The sequence below is a fragment of the Scomber japonicus genome, chromosome 23, assembly GCF_027409825.1.
Source record: "Scomber japonicus isolate fScoJap1 chromosome 23, fScoJap1.pri, whole genome shotgun sequence".
In the NCBI taxonomy this organism is placed as follows: Eukaryota; Metazoa; Chordata; class Actinopteri; order Scombriformes; family Scombridae; genus Scomber; species Scomber japonicus.
This window is the reverse complement of record NC_070600.1, coordinates 3,365,116-3,386,878: the sequence shown is the minus strand read 5'-3', so window position 1 is coordinate 3,386,878 and position 21,763 is coordinate 3,365,116. Positions and strand designations below refer to the sequence as shown.

Here is a 21,763-nt window from a genome sequence, read left to right as displayed (position 1 = left end):
TTACTGTAGTCAGTGTCAAGTTTTTGAGAGAAAATTGTGGGTTCTGGGTTGTGGAAGGATATTTGTCCACATCTGTACGTCATTAACTTCCTCAGTGTTTTTCTGCTTTCTTGTCTCTCATCCTGTGGATTGGCGCTATGGACCCGCTAGTTCAGGGGTCTGCAACCTTTGCTATCAAAAGAGCCATTTTCTCATGAAATACAATTTGTCTGCAGCCACAATACATATTTGACCCTTACAAAGAGTGAGAAGTATATGACCTGCAGCAAAGGTCCCTGGCCGAATGAATTAAGGAACGCTGCGATTATGTGGCATGCACTCTGAGCACTCGACCTCCGGTGTGCTCCGTCAGCTTGACACTTTTAAGCAAATGCAATAACTGACACAAATCACAGAAGACACTGGCTCTGATGTGGGGCAAGGGGCACCGGGAAAAAGTTAGGACAATTCCAAAGGCCCATGACTGACAGGGGCCCCAAAAAATAGGTAAAAACTAATATAAATTTATTTAACCATCATCATTCAGTATATATATTTCAAATATAATAATAAAACTAATGATCCCTTTGTTTTTACTTGTTTTTGGCAGTAAAAGTGATTGACCAAAAAGTAAACTTCCATATTCACTGACCACCCCCCTGTATCTGCATGAAATGGTTTGGTCCTGCCTGAGCGCACTTATTCAACTACTAACATATCTAGTACGTAATTGTGGTGTGTTCGGGGAATGTCGGGAATTCAGAAACTCAGTCGAAACAGCGCAAAATGACTGTCGTATTCATGTTGTTATTCCCTCTACTACATAAACATTTACTACACAAACGCTTAAAGATAAATAGACATGTTGAATTACTTGAGATGATTATTGATGTGAGGACACATTATTCCACCATGGCAACAATGTAAAGTCTACTATTTGACAGAAGGCTGATTTAAAAAAATTCGATGAAAATGAAAACTGTTTTCAATAGACTAACGAACTTGCAAAACCTTTCCTCAAAAAGTTCCGCCATTGTTATTTCTTCTTTGTGTCTCACTAGAGCTACGTATTGAGTAGTGACAGCAAAACTGCCCCCATGGTTTCCGGTGGTACTGCTCCGTCCGTATCCGTATTTAATGTTGAGCATAAATGAAACAAATAAAACAAGGCCGTAACCATAGACTGTATATAAGAAATGGACGTAACATGACGTCAACCATTGGTTTGTGGACTGCTGCTTGGAACCCAATAGTTTCGGATCTAGGCAGCGCCATCTTGAAAATTTCAGGTGCATGCCGGGGAAAAAAAGAACACAGATTCTACTTATATGGGCATGAGGCGGAGTCATGGGCGGGACAATGGGCGGGACGGGGGAGGTTGCGAGCCTATGGTTGCGAGGGCTGGATCTCTATACAGTCTCTGATCTCGAGTATATTGTTCACTCAGCACGCTTGCCTACCCACCGCAACCCACACACCGGCAACCTGACAGAAAAAGGAGGGAAAACCCATAGACATAATATATGTATATAATAAGTATATAATATAATGTATATAAGAAGTACATCCAAAAGCCAAACAGGCCATTTTTAGGCAACTGAAATGTTCTCTGAACTCAGAAAAACTGTAGATGTGAGACAAGTTCAGAGCGATCTGATTTCCGTACAGTCTATGTCTATTGCCTATCTGTCTGCCCTCCTGAACCTGTCAATCAACCTGTCAATCACAACGTAGCCACGCCCCCAATGCATACCCTGCTTTATCGTCAAATATAAAATCAGGGAGGCCAAAATTTCACAAATGAACATCATACTGCATTGAAGAAGGCTTTAAACTAGAGACCACAAACACATTTTGAAAACGTTTACTGAGGTTAGAAATCAAGTGAGAAATTGGTGAATTCTCCATTGACTTGTATAGAGACGGAAGTCTTTTTGAACACAAAACGGTCCCCTCCCCTCGTGGCCTTTTGATAGAATGCACCCCTAAGTTACTTCCGCGTTGGCTTCATTTCAGAGGACCGGAACTCCCCGCCTGGCCGTAACACAGAATTGTGTGATCATTTTATACTTCATGCTTTATAAACAGTCCAACAAGACCCAGATAATAGGCTACAGAGACCCAGGAGTCCCACCCACTCATGTTCTAGACCCCCTCCCTCGTTCACCTTTAATGACAAGCAGTCATGATGAGAGAAACTGAGAGAAACAACAACACACCAGCACATGAAAAACAAGGCGAGGATTACAAAATGGAAAATGCGGGTAAAAATAAAAAGGCAGAGCTGAAAAACAGAGAAATGCTGCTAAAACAAAAAACTGTCAGAAATGTTTGCTGCGGGGGCCAGCGTGGCCAGACTTAGCAGCAGTGGTTCCTCTCAGCAGCAGGTGTGTCAGAGTGAGGCTCCCGCTGCCATGGTGGTGCAGCAGCAGGTTGAGGAAGACTCTCCACCATGTGGAAGTGGTGATACAGTCTTCAGCAGGTGTGATCCTGCCAGCATGGTGTGTATAAACACTCACATTAAATGTTCAGAACGGTTACTTAACTGTCTTTGAACTTTACTTGACATAATAAATAGCAAACTCTGCATAGTGTGGCGTGTTACAAGTAGGCCTAAATCTAGTTATCTAAAGTATTGGAAAACAATAACCATATTCATATACTATCCTGATGAATTGATTAGTTGCTTTTATTAACCACTTAACCACCATTTTCATCAAAGGATGCCACATAATTGCAAATCTGCAAGTTTACAACTCACATGTTGCAATGTGATGTGGTTTGAGCATATAGATCTGCTATTTTCACAATTTTTGATAATTTCTACCTATAATGACTTCCCCCAAATCAGGTCACCAGAGTTTAAGTGTTTTAAATGTCAACATTCACCTTTCTTCGTGCCCACAGTCCAATTTGTTCATGAAGGACATTGATCTAACAACATAACACATACAGTATGTAGCCATGCTTTACATATTTTTTTCAGTCAGAGTTTATGGTTTATGGCTCGTTCAACAGGTTCACGTTATACAGTTAAAACTAATTCAAGCCTATTCAAGTCTCCAGAATATAAGGGATATTGTTCAGTATACTACTGTTATTAAGGGCTTGTGTGTTTAAATGTACATCAATGCGAGTTGGCAAAGTATCTGCGCACGGATTGTAGTGGGCCGGTCTGGACCAAAAAGTCCAGGGCCGAAGTTTTGTCCCAGTCCAGGCCTGGTGGTGGTTAATGATATAGGTTGCTATAATTAAACAGATTACATGGCAAGTCTAATAGATTTGAACCAGACTATTGAGTTCACTATTCAACTGTTACTGGTTAACTGTTGTGAGAATAAAGATGGAGCCATTTCAGACATGTACTATTATTTAGTTAGTTAGTTAGACTCTCAGTGAGTTAAACTAAACTAACTTGTTACTTTAAATAAAGAACAGCAAGGGGCGATAATATTCCATCATGGAGATAAATCTTTGAAGAACAGCAACTTAGTCACTTCTAGGTCAATTATCTCAGTTAGACTATTTGACTGCACCTCATATGTTGAAGTTTCCTTGGGCAAGATCCTGAACCCCAAATTGCTCTCAAGGGCTCTGTTATTGGTTTGTGTGTGTCAATGATTAGCAGGTACCTTGCATGGCAGCCATTGCTATCAGTGTATGAAAGTGTGTTAATGGGTGAATGTGACTTGTAGTGTAAAATCGCTTTTAGTGTTCGTAAGACTGCACCGATGGTATCCAAATTTACCATAGCTTGAATTTGCAGATTGAATACATATTAATTAATATTAAGAAAACTTTGTATTACTTTGTATAACACAGTAAATTAGGTTAAAGTATAAAACCCCATAGAAGTCTTTAGAAAGATAACGCCAAAGAGTAAACTTACTTGCAATCATTCAATAATCTTACATAACTTACTAAGAGTGAACTAAGTCAATCTTAGTCAACAGGACTGAGTGATTACAGGCCCATCACCCTGATGTCTGTGGTCATGAAGTCCTTTGAGACACTAGTGTTGACCTATCTGAAAGACATCGCAAGCCCTCTGCTGGACCTACAATTTGTATACAAGGAAAACAGGTCAGTGGATGATACAACACCGGACTGCAACATCTCAACTCCCCAGAGTTGTATTCATGGACTTACATTTGTGGACGTTATTCCTTCATATCAAGTTAGGCTGGGGAAAAAGGTTTCTGGAATCTACAAGCTCCAAGGAACTGAAGTGGGTTTATTTGTACCCATTCAATATTTATTCCAGTACATTTGCACTATATGTACTGTGTTTACAATTTAACCTGTGTATATTTTGCATCCACTTCTTGTTTCTATCTATCTGTCTATCTGTCTGTTCAGCATGTTGTCCTTGTGTACATTTCTGCAGATTGTTTTTTTGTAAATATACTATAACTGAAGTCAAATTCTTTGAATACTTTTTTGTGTTTATTTAACAAAAATTGTGGAGACAGGAAATGTAGGGAAAGAGAAGAGTGTACGACTTGTGACACAGGTTCCCCGTCGAACCATTCAACGAACCATGTTGGTGGAATGTGTGATAAATTGTGTGATTGACTCTCATTTCTGAAACTTAGACTGGCAAAACAAAAATTCACTTCTCTCTCTTACCATGCTTTCTCATTGGCAAAGCAAAGAGCTCAAAGAGCTGTTGCAACCATTTTACCATGTAAACTGAGGAAAGCATTGGTAGTTATAGTTCCTAATAACTTATTCAACTACTGTCAAAGCTGCCACATGACCACGACAACAACAGAAATCCAACTGAGGGAAAAATAATAGGAGCTAATGTTAAAGGTATCTGAGAACTGAATTTATACACTTATAATTCAATGATCATGGATCAACATCAGCTTCAAAGTAAAGTCAGGAAACATAGCAATAAGCCACCACAAGCAGTAAAGAAGACTGGTTCCAAGTTAACATGAATATAAAATAAACAATGCTGGCATCAAACTTTTACCCGAATGTCTTTGCAAATGTTTTATGAGGAAATGCATTCAACATTTTTTTAGTCAGGGATACACAGTTCACAGTGAGTAGCACTGTGAATGACTAAATGTAAAGATAAATGTAACATTTTTCGAAAGCCTTGAACCTTTACACACAAAGAGGCATATAAACACACAAATCAAACAAATAAAACCATTAAGGTGAGAAAATTGCAGCTAGATTTATTACACAAGCGACCAGACAATGTGTGGTATAAATTATTCAACTGAGGTGACAGTGTTATGTACCAAAAAACATTTTCAACACAATAATGACAAAATTATTGCAATGACAGTTCAATATAATCAACTTAAAAAGATGAATGCTGATTCCAAAATGTAACAAAAAACAAAACATTGTCAAGCCGTATTGTTGATCTCAACTGACTTGATTTAAATCCGGTGTACTCTCTACACTTACACATATTATCCACAGGAGATTTTACTGTCCTGGCCAGGAGGCTCTGAGGTTGAGGAGAATCAACACGTCGCAGGGTGCCAAGCAGTAAACCCCCAACTCATTCAATGCATATTCTGGTGGAGGATCACCCCCTCCTGCCCAATCTCTCATCTCTTCTTCTGACTCTTTAAGGAAATTCCTTAGTAGAATCGCGGAGCCCACATTAAGACATAAGATGATACACGCCTCCTTAACACTGTGGAGAAAGAGAGAGCAGATGGTGGCAAATATAATCATAGTTTTGGTAGAAATATAGTTATCATGTTCACTTGGGCTACTAATATTTAATTATCAGTGTTATACTCTTCAATTTTAGGTATTTTGTTAGTAATTTCCACTTTGCTCTTTTTCATGATTACTATGATAATTTCTACCTAAACTGTCATGACAACAGCAAAAACTGTTACACGTGCAGAAGATGGTTCTCTTGACAAACACACTACAGCTGTAGCAGTGGTGCCACTGATCTAGTAACAGAGGTAACATTAGGGATTAAAGCAAAAAAAATCTTCTGACATGAAATTCTTTTTCCAACGAAGTCATAAGCTGTTCCCCTTGTCATAGAAACCCTTTTACGGTCACTTTCTAGGATTTAAGGTAAAACAAGGTGAGAAAATGGCAAATTTTTTCCTGCTGAACAATATTATATTTCACCCACTAACCATTGTTGCTCTTTTCTAAATGAAATGGAAAAATTTACAGGAAATATTAAGGCTGCAGTCTGTATAACCATAGTGGGAGTATAAATGTTCAGAAATCGTGAAATTGTGTTTTATTTTAGCACCTTATGGGCTTCAGAAAATAGTTATTAACATTATAAAAACTAAAACGGTCCATCAGACCGTTGCTGCGACAGGGAGATGATTTTTATTTTTTATTTATATTTATTGCACTCTTGCCTTGATGACGACATCCAGTCTCAGAATATGAGAAAACAAACATTTTTTTGTTGGTTTTCCAGTGATTTTATCTTTTATTATTCTAAATATGAAAAGAAAATCAAACCATTTTTAAATTTCTGCTCATCCCTATTTGACAAGGAATAAAACAAACAGCTTGTATTTCAATTTAACATTTTGTATTTTAAAACAAAAATAAAATATCCACTTTAAAAATTCAAAATTAAATTACTCTTCTTGTATTTTTACTCTGGTAGATTTTATTGCACTTACAGTAACATAAGTGTAATTGTCACCTCCAGTTTTCACCTGGTTGACTGTCTCTGTGTGAGCAACACACACTGAGGGCTCAGCTCCACCAGGAAGGTGGAGCTGAGAAAATATTCACTTTTATTTAAATTAAGCTTATAACCTGAAATAAGATGGTTAGTGAGGACAGAGGCCATGGGTGACACATATAAAAGCCTGATCCGCGAGATGAAATTCGGTCCAAAACCAAATCTCTCTAAAGCGAAGAAAAGGTAGTCCCATTCGACGCGGTCAAAAGCCTTTTCTGAGTCCCACGAAATGACGGCTTCAAAACTAGAATGCTTGTAAGGTGTGTGTAGGATGTTAAGTAGTCGTCGCACATGGTGAATGACTGTCTACCACGGATGAAGCCAGTTTGATCGTCAGAGATGATGGAAGGGAGGATCAATTCCAAACAAAGAACTAGCACTTTAGCGAGAATTTTTAAATCCTTTTGTGCTCAACCATTTGGTTGAGCGGGCAGTTAAAGGATTAAGAAGACTTATGGAAGAGCAGCACTGGGGATCTTTGTCCTTTTTCAACAGGAGTGAAATGGTGGCATGGTACAATGTTGGAGGAAGAGATTTTGTCTGAAAAGACTCAGTATACATTGCATGCAAAAGAGGAACAAACAGCCTTCCCACTCTGCAATGAGATAATAGTATCCTCAAGTGATTGAGGAACATTTAAATTATTAAAGAAATCAACAAATAGGTTTGGGTTTTTATACCAGGAATGGTACGAGAGGCCGCCTTTTGGCGAAGCTGATGAGCTAAAAGCCTGGTAGGCTTGTTGCCGTCCTTGTAAAGTTTCTGTTGAGATTTAAGAAGTTATTCCGGTGCACGCTGATTCGTTAAAAGATCAAAATCACTTTGTAAGGCAGTCCTATCCCTGAGGAACTCAGGAGTAGGATTTACTACATATTGTTGACAAGGATGCTCTTTCCTCAGCCAAGACCACATACTACTGATCCTTAATCAGGACAGCTGATGGGAACACTAGAGCCCTATTCTCAACTCTCAACAATATTCTGAAACCACCTGATGCTCTACCACCTCACTTATTAATAGTTACACAGTGTGATACCTTCATGACCTTCTTCAATGCCACAATTGAAACTATCCACCAGACACTGACTGCTACAAATAACTCTTCATCCTCTCTGCACTCTTGACCTACATCTTCCTTCAGCTCTCCACTCACCAGCTTCATACTGCCAAATGTCTCTGAAATAACTGGTCTCATTCATAAATCCAAGTCATCTATCTGCGAGTTAGACCCCCTGGTGTCGTTCCATCATCACTAAAGACTGCTGCAATAACACCAACACTCAAGAAACCTAGCGCTTCCGTCCCATCTCAAACTTGCCATTTCTCTCCAAAATACTAGAAAGAACTGTTGCAGCTCAAGTCCACACCCATCTGTCTGACAACAATCTCTATGAAACAGCCCTGGTGAAAATCACAAATAATCTCCTGATGGCATCTGATTCTGGACTTCTCTCCATTCTGTCCTCGACCTGAGCGCAGCTTTCAACACTGTTTCTCATGACATCCTCTTGGACAGATTAGCCTACATTGGAATCACTGACATCCCTCTGGCTTAGTTCAGATCATATCTCTCTGGCCGCACACAGTTCAACTCAAGAACCTGAGATCTGGCTCCTCTCCAGTCTCTAGTGTTCCCCAGGGCTCTGTCCTTGCCCCCCTCCTGTTCATTATTTATCTTCTGCCTCTTGGTCACATTCTCAGGAAATTTGACATACAATTCCACTGTTACGCTGATGATACCCAGCTCTATCTTTCCACTAAGCCTGGAAAGAATGTCTTCATCTGGCTTCAACCACCTGACTTCTTTATAATATAATAACATCATCTTGATTTTCAATGTCAATTTCTTCAACAAACAATGGTGTTTGACTGCAACTGCAACCCCCCGCCCCCCCTACTCTACTACACTGCCTGCCTGAACATGGTCAGGCAGTGTATCAGATTTTTATGAGAAAATACTGGTTGCAACCCAGTGCCCAGTTGATATAACCAGTATTTAAAACATTTTTTAAGAGATTTTCTGTTGGGACAGAGATTGGCTGAGGAGTTTTTTGAACTGTGAATCATGCAAAGCTACTCTAGTGGAATCCCTAAATAAAAATATAGAGCTGGAAATGAACATAAAAGATTCCCAATAAAAACTATACTTATATTTTTAGTTTAAAGATTTTAGTATTGATGCAAGATACCTTATATAACAGTGAAATGTATATTGTCAGTTTATGTGTGCTGGTTTTCCATATCATAATCATTAAGTTGCATATTAGACTAAAATTGGCCCCAGACTAGTTGTGATGCCACAAAATCCTGCACATACGGACTGTATGCCCTACACTCTAATTTAAGAAAATCATTCTGACACTTTCTCCATTTAGCAGATGAATGTGAAAACAGCACAAATCTCAAATCTCAGCACAAAGCAAATAAGTCATTGTAGCTCTAACCTCTGAGCTCAGTAAAATCAACAAAATGCAGTTCTGTAGGGGGACTTTAAACAAGCCTTTTGTAGAAGCAAGGAATACCACAATGGGGTAGTCCACACCATGGCGTCCTATTGATATGTGTGTGTGTGTGTGTGACTGTGAACAGGATACACAAACCAACAGTCGCTACGCAAGCCTATAATATTATACTGAGAAAGAAATCATGAACTGTTGTGTTTATGTATCAGTGTATTTTTAATGTTTAATGTAACTAGGCTGTTTTCCCAGTACAGCTATGGTGCTGTATTCAAAATCTTTGAAATAGAGATTTGATATTAATAAATAAACACCTTGTGCGGGAAACAGACCAACAAAGCGATGAGAAATATTCAGTCACATGGGCACATGCGTGCATTTTATGTTCAAAGAATGTGCATGTGTTACATTGATGAAAAAAGCTAGAGGCAGACAAGCACACATGCACGACCACACATGTACACATATGTGGTATTTCAATGACTTTTCTCATCCTCCATACAAACAAACATGAAAAACTTACTGTTTAAAGAAATTTTCAGGTCTTTTGCAGTAGTGACCAAACAGAGGAAATAGGTTTCTGGTCATGTCAAACTGAAGCTGAGTCGCCCCGCCATCACTAAAATGATTAGACAGGATCACCTGAAAGAGAGAGACATGAATATATTAAGCCTACTTCATTGTAACTGTGCTGCTGCAAACTAGTTTCTAGAAAACATGCTTAGCTGAACAATATTATTAAACAATTAACAATATTATTTCATAGCAGTTTCAAGATATAAATGCAAGTTTTGCATTCATTTTAAAGCTCATAATAAAGAAGAATAAGACATTGATGGAGAAACTACCAAATTTACAGTAAGATTCCTGAAACATACAATTATTTTTGACTAACAATGACAAATTTTGCACTTATCATCAACATCAATTGTTGCAGTTCTCACCAGTTGAAATTGCCAGCTTTTTTCTAATTCTGTTAGAAATAAAGGACTGGCAGTGTTCCAAAAATGAAGCGCCACTATTATAATTATACATATGCAGTGCTACAATGGAGAACTTGGCAGACACAACCCATAACTAGGGGATATGGCTTAGAAAATAGTTAGTTGCCCCACTCACTCACTAAATCAATATCTGTAAATAAAATATCATAAAATACTCCTCTTATAATACTGTATGTTCCAGATATTATCTAAATGTCAATGTTGTTATTCTTCATCCTTTAGTCTAGTTGTATCACCTGCCATAAGTTTGGATTGACTGTCAATAAATGGCATACTACAGAAGTGTTTGACCCTTTATTGCTACTTTTTTCGCCATTCATATAGCAAGGCACTCCCCAAAACTCGACCAGGATGATGTCTTTTTTACACCAGTTGCAATATTTCAGAATTCAAAATTTAGAGACAGAATCTAGATTGAAATGTGAATGTTGCCTTTCTGCTATAGTATATACTTATGTATGTCACTGTATAATTTTGAAGATATTTAACCTACATCTAAACAGGTGATAAACATGAAACAAAAACAGCGTAATTAATCAAGCAGATATTTATCTCTTACATCCTGGTAGAGAAAATTGTCAAGTCTCTCGGCAAAGGCCTGCCAAGCCTGCTGGAACAGAGAAAGACTTAGGATCTGATGAAGGTTCAACAATCTGTCCCTCACACAAAGCATCATGGGACATGCTGAACTAGACAAGGACATGGCAGTCTGGTCCTGTAGGGATGGTAGAGAAAACCACCTAAAAAAGAGAGCAAGCAAGAAAGAGAAGAAATCCATAATTAAAGCTGCAAGAAGTGATAAACGGGCCCTCACTCCCCACACGCCGTGCTGTGGCGCTGTCGATGGGCGCGCACATGTAGACGTCTTAATATGCATGCTATTATTGGATGTTGCATGAAATAACACTTCCTATGTGGAGCTACAAAACAGCCACAAAGTAACACACACACAGCCGCTAATCATAAGGGAATGCACACCAGTCATGAATATGATGTGATAAAGGTGTTTAGTTTAACAATGAGGAAGATGCAGGGTATTTATGCATGGATTTAGCTATTTCAAAGTGTGTTTTGAGCTCCGGTCCTCTGAAATGAGGCCAACATGGAAGTAACTTAGAACTGCATTCTAGCAAAAGGCCACCAGGGGGCGACAGCTTTGGTGTCAAAAGGACTTCCGCCTCAATACAAGTCAATGGAGAATTCACCAACTTCTAACTTGATTTCTAACCTCAGTAAACGTTTTCAAAATGTGTTTATGGTCTCAAACGCTAGTTTAAAGCCTTCTTCAATGTAGAATGATGTTCATTTGTGAAATTTTGGCCTCCCTGATTTAATATTTGACGATAAACGTCAAATATTAGCGTGGCTACGTCATGATTGACATATGTGATTAAGGGTCATGAGCTGCAGAATGTAGCATCACCAAGGTTTTATGTCTTAGATGTGTCAATCCTGTCACCATTAGGTGGTACTATGACTGTCACTAAATATGACCCTGTACATGTCTTTAGTGTTTTTTATTAGAGTACATTGAAATACAGTTACACTTGTACAGCATACACACATCAGTGCGCGTAGAGTACAGGTCATAGTGCACTTGTTTTTTTTAATAAATGAAAAACAGCAGATATAAAATGTGAAATGCAAAATACAAAGAAAGAAAAATAAATTAATAATAATAATAATAATAATAATAATAATAATAATAATAATAATAATAATAATAATAATAATAATAATAATAAAATAAATTAAAATAAACAAAAAAAATCAAATCAAATAAATAAATAAAAATAAAGATACACAGACAGCCATAGCCATCCCCCCCACCCTACCCAGTCTTACTCTTCCGTCTGTTTACTACTTTGTTGATGTGAAGGGGAAATATTAATTTCTGATAGGAGGTGTGAGATAATGTGTGAGAGGAGACCACATTTTTATGTATGTATGTAGTATGTGAGTTTATCCATGAGAGTATATCTTATTCTTTCTAAGTGGAGTGTGTTAGCAAGGTCACTGAGCCACATCTTTGTGGTGGGTAACTTTTTTGCAATAATAAGACTATAGGAGAGGAAACATTTTTGGAAGTTGCTTAACTTTATAACATCATCATGTCCCTAAAATAATAATGAATGGTTCAGTCTCTAGCTGTATGTGAAGTATTTTGGATATTAACCGGAAGATATTAAACCAGTAAGTCTTAACCTTGGGACATAGAACAAAGCTGTGAAGCAACGTGTTGTCTGCTGATAGGCATCTGACACATATCAGAGAAATGTCAGGGTATATTCTATGTAACCTCTCCTTAGAATAATGAAGAAGGTGAATGATAAACTGGATTAGACAGTGCCTAGTGTTATTAGAGCACTTATGGATGTGTTCTAAACTCTCTTCCCATAGAGTATCTGGGATCTCAGTGCCCATTTCTTCCTCCCATTTAGTTAGAGTGGAATTCACTCTCCTATTTTATGGATGCCTGCCTTTTTCCAGACATTAAAAGTATTATCCAGATTGGATGGTGGAAGGTAGGGGTTCCCAGTGACCGGTAGTGCATAAAATATGGATTTCAACTTAAAGTGTATCTTAATTTGTTTTCAAATGCGCACGGTACTGTGAATCATCACATTGGAATTGTATAAAGATTTTTCAATAGTGTAAGGTGCCAAAAGAATGGCGCCTATAGAATAGGGCTGGCATGCCTCCTGCTCCAATTCAAGCCAATTTGGTGGAGTTACCATGTCATCCAGGCATATGCCATAATCCTAATTTGTGAAGCCCAATAATATGACAAAAAGTTTGGGAGTGCCAAGTCCCCCTCCATCTTAGATTTGCAAAGGTGTTTCTTGCCAATTCTATGCTTTTTGTATTCCCACAAGAAAGGGAGTACAATCGAGTCTATTTTTTTAAAGAAGGATTTGGCCAAAAACACTGGGATATTCTGAAATAAATATAATAACTGGGGCAAAAAAAAGCATTTTAATGGCATTGACTCTGCCAAGTAATGATATTGGCAAGGTCTTCCAAAACTGTATATTCGACTGTAATTTAGACAATAGTGGTGGGAAGTTGTCCTTAAATAGAGAGGAGTGACCTTGTAATTTGAATTCCTAAATATGTACATTTCTCTGGAGATATGCTAAAAGGCAGGGTCTGTAACCAAGCACTATTTTGTACATGTATAGGTATCAAGACCATCAGGGCCTGGGGTTTTATTGCTTTTGAATAAAGAGACAGCCTTTTTAACTTCTTCAACAGAAATTTCAGAGTTCAGCTGAGCTGAATCATTTTCATCTAATTGGGGGAGTTTGCATTTATTAAGAATGCCTGCATAGCAATATAATCTGTGTCGTTTTTGGAAGTGTACAAGTTTTTATAGAATTGGAGAAATCGATCATTAATATCTTTGGGTTTTAACCCTAACCCAAAACCTCACCTTTATCAGATTTAATTTTATGTATTGTGCGATCATTTTCCTGTTTTCTGAGGTGCCATGCTAAAAGTCTGTGTGGTTTGTCATTAAATTCAAAATATTTCTGTTTAGTATATAAAAATGCCTTGCTAATCCTTGCTGAGAGTATCTTGTTATATTCATATTTTAGGGCTGATATTTTTTTATGTAGTTCAATGGAAGGAGTCTGGGCATTCTCTCTGTCCAGAAGTTTAATTTGTTTGTCTAATTCAAATAATCTGGCCTTGCTCTTTTTTCTTCTAGCCTCAAATTAAATGATGGTGCCTCTAAGAAATGCTTTGAATGCCTCCCAAAGTATAGAAGTATAGAAGGAGTGGTCTCTGAATTATCATTAGTATCAAAATAGAGGGATATCTGAGCTTTTAAATAATCACAGAACTCTTTTTCGGCTAATAACAGCAAATTTAGCCTCCAGTTCATCTGTGGTTTCACCATGTTCTGAATATTCAGGGTGCATGTGAGAGGGCTGTGATCGGAGATTAATGAGATATTTTGCATTTACGGCATATGGCATCAGTTTAGCATCAATAAGAAAGTAATCTATCCTACTGTATGTGTTGTGTGTTGCCAGTAAAATGAGTACCCTAAACCAGTATGCATACCTGTAAACGCGGCTCACCTGTTTAACTTCAACACATTAAATATATAATGTCAGTCAGAGAAGTGGGTTACAGTTTTTTGGAGGATAAACAAGAGAGGGGCTGACCAGTCCGAGTCCCCTCATTGTCTTTCATGCTGAGATGTGGGAGTGAGCGTGTAGCTCCTTATCCACCCAGCTGGTCAGCCCAGTATGTCCGTGTCGCTGTTATTGTCTATTATCACTGTCCCAAGTGTTTTTCAGCATCATCCTGAGCTTCCTTTGGGTCAGTGAATGACATTTTCATACCTCGTGCGTCACCATCAGCCTGGCCGAATAAATCAGTCCATATCTGACGTCTGGTTTTCCTCGTAGCATTTCTCTTACTTTAGTGAATGCTGCTCTCTGTTTAACCACAGAAGGGGGAGAGTCTGGAAATATGTGTATTTTTTGCCCAAGGTATTCCAAGTTATTCTTTTCCATGGCCTTCCATAGTATTTCCTCACAAACATGATAGTAGTGCAATCTCAAAATGAAAGGTCACGGACGGTCCTCTAGTTTGGGTCTCTGGCGATTTACTCTGTGTGCCCGGTCTATCAGAGGTTTCTACGGCAGAGATAGCGCTTCGTTTAGGAGTTGGGAGATGAAATCTCTGGGCAGCAGCCCTTCTTTTCCCTCCGGTATTCATATAATCCTAATGTTATTTCTTCTTGAGCGAGCCTTGAGATCTTCACATTTCTCATCCAGTTGTTTAACTTTTGTTGTCAGGTGGTCCACAGGGTTTTTGTTTTGGGGTTCTGGGGTGGTAGATCCTACAGATTTGCTTTTAATTCTATTTTTGTCTATGTGTTTTTAACACTACGTCCTTCTACAAGGCAGTGTTTTTTCCTACCATATACTTACAAGTTTGATTATGGCTAATACTATAAAAAAAGGGGTATCTTGTCTGAGATTTGTCTCTTGGAATGTTAAAGGGATCAGTAAAAAGGGGTAGAGTATTTTCCCACTTAAAACATCTTAAAACAGAAATTGCTTTCTTACAGGAGACGCATTTGATCGCTAAGGATCACCATAGGTTAAAGGCTTCATGGGTTGGCCAAAGTTTCCACTCCAATTTTAGTAGCAAAGCAAGAGTTACAGCGATTTTGATACATAAAAAAATACAGTTTTGCCCAACAAACGTTATAGCTGACCACCAAGGCCGATTAGTTATAGTCTCAGGCTCCCTTATTAATGTACCTGTTGTTCTTGTTAATCTCTATGCACCCAATTGGGATGATGAGGCATTTATTAGGAAAGTAACCTCACTTTTACCAGACTTAACTTCCCACCACTTAATCTTAGGGGGCGACCTTAATTGTACAATAAACCCTTTGTTAGACAAATCCTGCCCACGGCAGGTCTTTCCTTCTAAAATTGTCAAAGCAATTTCATTGTTTATGGATCAAATAGGAGGTGTGGATCCATGGCGCTTTCTCTATCCTGATAAAAAACAATTTTCTTTTTACTCTCAGGTCCATAAAACATTATCAAGAATTGATTACTTTTACATTGATAATTGTTTTCTCTCTGCTGTCGATAACAGAATATTCAACGATAGTGGTATCTGACCATCCTCCTTTGCTACTCGACCTTTCGCTTACACTTTTACAAAAGGATGATGACTTTTGCCAAACAATCTCCAAAGTAATTGACGATTTTCTTATTACCAACAAGTCTAATCTCATATCCCCATCTCTACTGTAGGAGACATTAAAGGTGGTAGTCCGAGGAGAGATTATATCTTATTCTGTGGGACTAAATAAACTCAAAAAACAAAAACAGGAACAACTCACGGAAAGCATAACAGAACTGGACAGAAAATTATCAACATCTCCATCCCCTGAATTGGACAGGGAGAGACAAAACCTTCAAATGGACTATAACTTGCTGTCAACACAAGAAACTGAAAAATTACTCTTACGATCACGTGGATTTCTTTATGTCACACCAAATTAAAAGCCAATCAGTATCCCAGCAAATTAAACTGATTAGAACCCCTTCAGGTGAACTTACAGTAATGCCATCTGTCATAAATGAAACCTTTCAAACATTTTACTCTGAACGATATACAGTTGTGTTCAAAATAATAGCAGTCCCAAATCACTAGCAAGATAAATCACTGTTTTTGTTAGAATTTCAACTTCTACACCGCAAGTAAGTTTCTAGAAGGTTTAGTAAAGGTATAGAAAACCAACAGACCCAACAGGCATGACGTGCATGCTGCGGATTCTGTGAAACTGAATCATTTACTGAAAGGGGTGTGTTCAAAAAAATAGCAGTGCTGAGTTCAATTAGTGAGGTCATTGATTATGTGAAAAAAAAGGTGGCCCTTATTTAAGGATCAAGGCAACTGACGCTGCATATGCTGGCTGTGCATTTGTCCTTGAAAAATAGAGTAAAATGGGTCGTTCAAGACACTGTTCAGAAGAAGAGTGTTCTTTGATTAAGAAATTAATAAAAGAGGAGAAAACCTATAAAAAAGTGCAGAAAATGATAGACTGTTCAGCTAAAATGATATCAAACGCTTTAAAATGGCAGCCAAAACCAGAAAGGCTAGGAAGAACAAGAAAAACGACTATTCGAATGGATCGGAGAATAACCAAAATGGCAAAGGCTCAGCCAATGATCAGCTCCAGGAGGATCAAATAAGATCTAAGATTGCCTGTGAGTACTATAACAATCAGACGACGTCTATGTGAAGCCTAGCTACCAGCAAGAAGCCCCCGCAAAGTCCCATTGTTAAAATAAAGACGTGCTGAAGCGATTACAATTTGCCAAAGAACACAATGACTGGCCTAAAAAGTGGACTGATGAGAGTAAGATTGTTCTTTTTGGGTCTAAGGGCCACAGACAGTTTGTCAGACGTCCTGCAAACACTGAATTCAAGCCACAGTACACAGTGAAGACAGTGAAGCATGATGGTGCAAGCATCATGATATGGGGATGTTTCTCGTACTATGGTGTTAGTCCTATTTATCGCATACCAGGGATCATGGATCAGTTTGAGTACATCAGAATACTGGAAGAAGTCATGTTGCCATATGCTGAAGAGGAAATGCCCTTGAAATGGGTGTTTCAACAAGACAATGACCCCAAACACACCAGCAAGCGAGCAAAATCATGGTTCCAGACAAACAGAATTCAAGTAATGGAGTGGCCAGCACAATCCCCGGACCTTAATCCCATTGAAAACTTGTGGGCTGACATAAAAAATGCTGTTCATGAGGCAAAACCAAGAAATGCAGAGGAATTGTGGAACGTAGTACAATTGTCCTGGGCTGCAATACCTGTTGACCGGTGCCAGAAGTTAGTCGACTCCATGTGCCACAGATGTGAAGCAGTTATCAGAAAACGTGGTTATGCAACTAAATATTAGTTTATGATTCTCAGGAAAGTTGAATCTTCAAGCCTTTCTTAGTTTATACAGTACATTTTTGAGTTTTGTAAAGAAAGATGTCAACACTGCTATTTTTTTGTTTTATATTTCTTGACTTTCTGTAAAATATTATCAAATTTAATTACTTTTTTTCAATTTTCTGGCTTTGAAATAGAATGTGCAGTGTCCCCAATGCATTTGTGTTTATTAAAATACAATTTATTTGAAGAATTTTGAGGTTTACTCACCTTTTTAAACACACTGCTATTATTATGAACATAACTGTCCTTCACAATCCCCAACCGACAAAACAAACATGATGAGTTTCCTGGATAACCTAAATTTCCCGCCCATATCTTCTACTCAGAAGAGCAAAATGGATCGACCCTTAGAATTTTGTGAAATAGCAAACTCAATTAAACTAATGCAAAGTGGCAGGGCCCCTAGCCCAGACGGTTACCCTATATAGTTTTAAAAAAAATTAGCTGATAAATGAATCCCTCTCCTTTTAGACATGTTCAATGACTCTCTGGACCGGGGAGCCCTGCCTCAAACTCTTACCGAGGCATCTTATTACTAAAGCCGGGTAAAGAAGATTCTGAGTGTAGTTCTTACTGTCCCATCTCCCTTTTAAATGCTGATTACAAGATTTTAGCTAGAGCACTGGCATTACGACTTGAATTGATTATGCCAAGCATAATTTCACCTGACCAAACCGGGTTCATGAAAAACCGACACTCTTTCTCCAACGTCCGCCGTCTTCTTGACATACTTTTTTCTCCAGCATCCAGGGAGACACCAGAAGTGGTTTTTGATAGGGTGGAGTGGAGTTACCTGTTAGAGGTCTTAAAAAGGTTGTGCATTTGGGTCTAAGTATATATATCTTGGATCTCATTTTTATATTCTTCCCCTAAAGCGTCTGTAAGCACTAATGGGATGAAATCCCAATATTTCACACTTAACAGAGGAACCCGCCAAGGGTGCCCTCTGAGCCCACTGTTGTTTGCTGTGGCAATCAAACCTTTATCTATCGCACTTAAATTGGCCAGTTTAATAAAGGAATCCACAGATATGGTCCGGAACATACACTTTCCTTGAATGCGGATGATTTATTATTGTTTATTTCTGATCCAGTAACCAACATCCCTAAGATAATTGAATTAATAAACAGCTTTGGAGTATTTTCCGGTTATAAATTGAACTTCTCAAAGAGCGAATGCTTTCCTGTAAATAACCTAGCCCTTGGGATCCCCATTTAAAGTGTCTAAACACAGCTTTAAATATTTAGGTGTGCATATCTGCCGTAAGATATCAGATCTCTACAAGAACAACTTTCCACCCCTAATCGACAAGCGTTGTAATTTGCATATAACTATAGCAGGCAGGGTAAATTGCATCAAAATGAACGAGCTTCCACGTTTTCTGTACCTTTTCCAATGCTTGCCGATCTTTTTACCCAATTCCCTTTTCTATAAATAAGCTAATTTCATCTTTTATATGGAAAGGCAAGACCGCCAGGATAAGGAGAGAGTTTTTACAAAGGCATAAGTCCGTTGGTGGTTTGTCACTCCCTGACTTAAGACTCTACTATTGGGCAGCTAACATAAACAAAATGACTCTCTGGATTCGCGAACCTGAACTAAACTGGTGTAAACTGGAAGCTAAATCCTGTTCTACTTCACTCTTAGCTCTACTTACATCAAAATTGCCCTTTCAATCATTCCAATATACATGTAACCCAATTGTCGTCTCCACCCTTAAAATTTGGTTCCAATTTAGATGTACTTTTGGACTCAAAGGATTGTCTAATCACAGCCCCATACATAACAATCATCTCTTCCTCCCTCCCAGCATTGATAATGCCTTTTCTCTATTGCAGAGCCCAGGCCTTGTCAGATTAAGTGATCTCTATACTAATAATGTCTTCACTAGCTTCAGCGACTTATGTGAAAAATTTAACCTTCCAAAGTCTAACCTATTCCGATACTTTCAGGTCCGTAACTTTGTTAAATCAAATAACACCTGTTTCCCCAATATCCCACCTAACTCAATAATTGACTCAATTTTGGATATTCCCACAAATCAGAAAGGCCTCATCTCAAAAATTTACACCTTAAATAAAAGTACATCTTGCTCCAGGCTTAATCTGATTCAATTTAAGGTTGTCCATCATATCCATTTTACCAATTCCAAACTTTCCAAAATGTATTCCAATATCGCAGTCACATGCAATAGGTGTCACATGTCACCAGCAAACATGACCCACATGTTTTGGTCTTGTCCCCGTCTGCAAGTTTACTGGACGGCTGTTTTTAAACATCTTGAAGAAACACTAAATACGAAATTGATGCCTTGTGCAGAATTTTTTCATTTTTTTATTTTTTTATCAGACCGTCAAATAATTAGGAAAAAGGTTAAGGGTAGTGTTGCCTTTGCTTCTTTATTAGCACGTAGAAGAATTTTGTTGGAAAGGAAGTCACCAGTTGCCCCCAAAGCTTCTCTGTGGCTTAAGGACCTCATGATGTACTTAGACCTGGAGAAAATTAAAAACAATCTGAGGGGGACACCTGGAAAATTTGATTTGGTTTGGGGCTGCATGATTAGTTAGCTAAATTAAAGACACTACAGGACAAATGAAATGTTCACCTCTGACAATTGACTTTTGACTATATTTCTTTTTCATCCCTGCCTCATCTCAATCCATTGAAAATACTACTTTTCTGTTTTGTTTTGTTGTGTCCAATTTTTTCTTTTTTTTTCTTTATTTATTTATTTATGTTTAAAAAGGACTGCATACAAGAGAAAAGATGGTTGAGTCTTTAGCAGACATGAAAGGAAGGGGCCAAAAGTTGTTTACCTATACTTTTAATCATTTTATTTTCCCTTATAACTTGCGTGCCTTAAAATTTCTTGTGTATTACCATCAATGCTTCACAACAGACATTATTAGGCTACACTTTTGTTATCATGACCATTCCAATCACCAGGCAACCATTTAATATGGTATTGGTATTCTATAACATTCTCTCACCTGTCTTGGCGATATGGTTTGGCTTTTTCTGTGACTTCTCTCATAATCCCATCCAGAAGTCTTCCAATCATGTCTCCTTTCAGTCGCTCCAGTAACGCCAAAAGACCTTCAAATAGCGAACCCTCCAGAGAAGCTAGACGGCCCACCTCCGTCACACCCAGGCCTCCTAGTACCACTTCCTCACCAAGTGAAACTGCTGCCTGCTGCAGTTGTAAGAAAAACTGAAGAATATAAAGAATAAAGGGTTAATAGGGATGAATGAAGGGACAGATAAACACAGGTTTTAGGTTCTACATGAAGGTTTTAGGTTTTCTGGCACAGAAGCTTCACTAAAACACTCTTGCCTCTGACAGCGTAGTAATATGTGTTAAATACAGTGGGGAGAATAAGTATTTGATACACCGCCAATTTTGCAGGTTTTCCCACTTACAAAGCATGTAGAGGTCTGTTTTATCATAGGTACTCTTCAACTGTGAGAGACGGAATCTAAAACAAAAATCCAGAAAATCACATTGTATGATTTTTAAATAATTAATTTGCATTTTATTGCACAACATAAGTGTTTGATTACCTACCAACCAATAAGAATTCCGGCTCTCACAGACCTGTTAGTTTTTCTTTAAGAAGCCCTCCTGTTCTCCACTCATTGCCTGTATTAACTGAACATGTTACCTTACACTTGTCCACACACTCAATCAAACAGACTTCAACCTCTCCACAATGGCCAAGACCAGAGAGCTGTGTAAAGACATAAGGGATAAAATGGTAGACCTGCACAAGGCTGGGATGGGCTACAGGACAATAGGCAAGCAGCTTGGTGAGAAGGCAACAACTGTAATTATTAGAAAATGGAAGAAGTTCAAGATGACGGTCAATCTCCCTCGGTCTGGGTCTCCATGCAAGATCTCACCTCGTGGGGCATCAATGATCACGAGGAAGGTGAGGGATCAGCCCAGAACTACACGGAAGGACCTGGTCAATGACCTGAAGAGAGCTGGGACAACAGTCTCAAAAGAAACCATTAGTAACACACTACGCCGTCATGGATTAAAATCCTGCAGCGCATGCCCAGGCCCGTCTGAAGTTTGCCAATGACCATCTGGATGATCCAGAGGAGGAA

The 21,763-nt window shown here is 38.4% G+C and overlaps 1 protein-coding gene across 2 annotated transcripts in view; it reads right to left on the bottom strand.

The window, feature by feature from the left end:
• Positions 1-4,778: 4,778 nt before the first annotated feature.
• Positions 4,779-21,763, bottom strand: part of rint1 (RAD50 interactor 1) — a 65,398-nt gene continuing 48,413 nt past the window's right edge. Inside the window, exons 12-15 of one of the 2 annotated variants that reach the window (XM_053313888.1) lie at positions 20,644-20,864; positions 10,708-10,888; positions 9,668-9,786; positions 4,779-5,644 (exon numbers count right to left, since the gene is read on the bottom strand). In XM_053313888.1, coding sequence (XP_053169863.1) covers positions 5,431-5,644; positions 9,668-9,786; positions 10,708-10,888; positions 20,644-20,864 — 735 coding nt within the window. In that variant the 3' untranslated portion in view covers positions 4,779-5,430. Of the gene's footprint in view, positions 5,645-9,667; positions 9,787-10,707; positions 10,889-19,980; positions 20,146-20,643; positions 20,865-21,763 lie in introns of those variants that run through there. The other variant, XM_053313889.1, reaches the window with a different exon arrangement.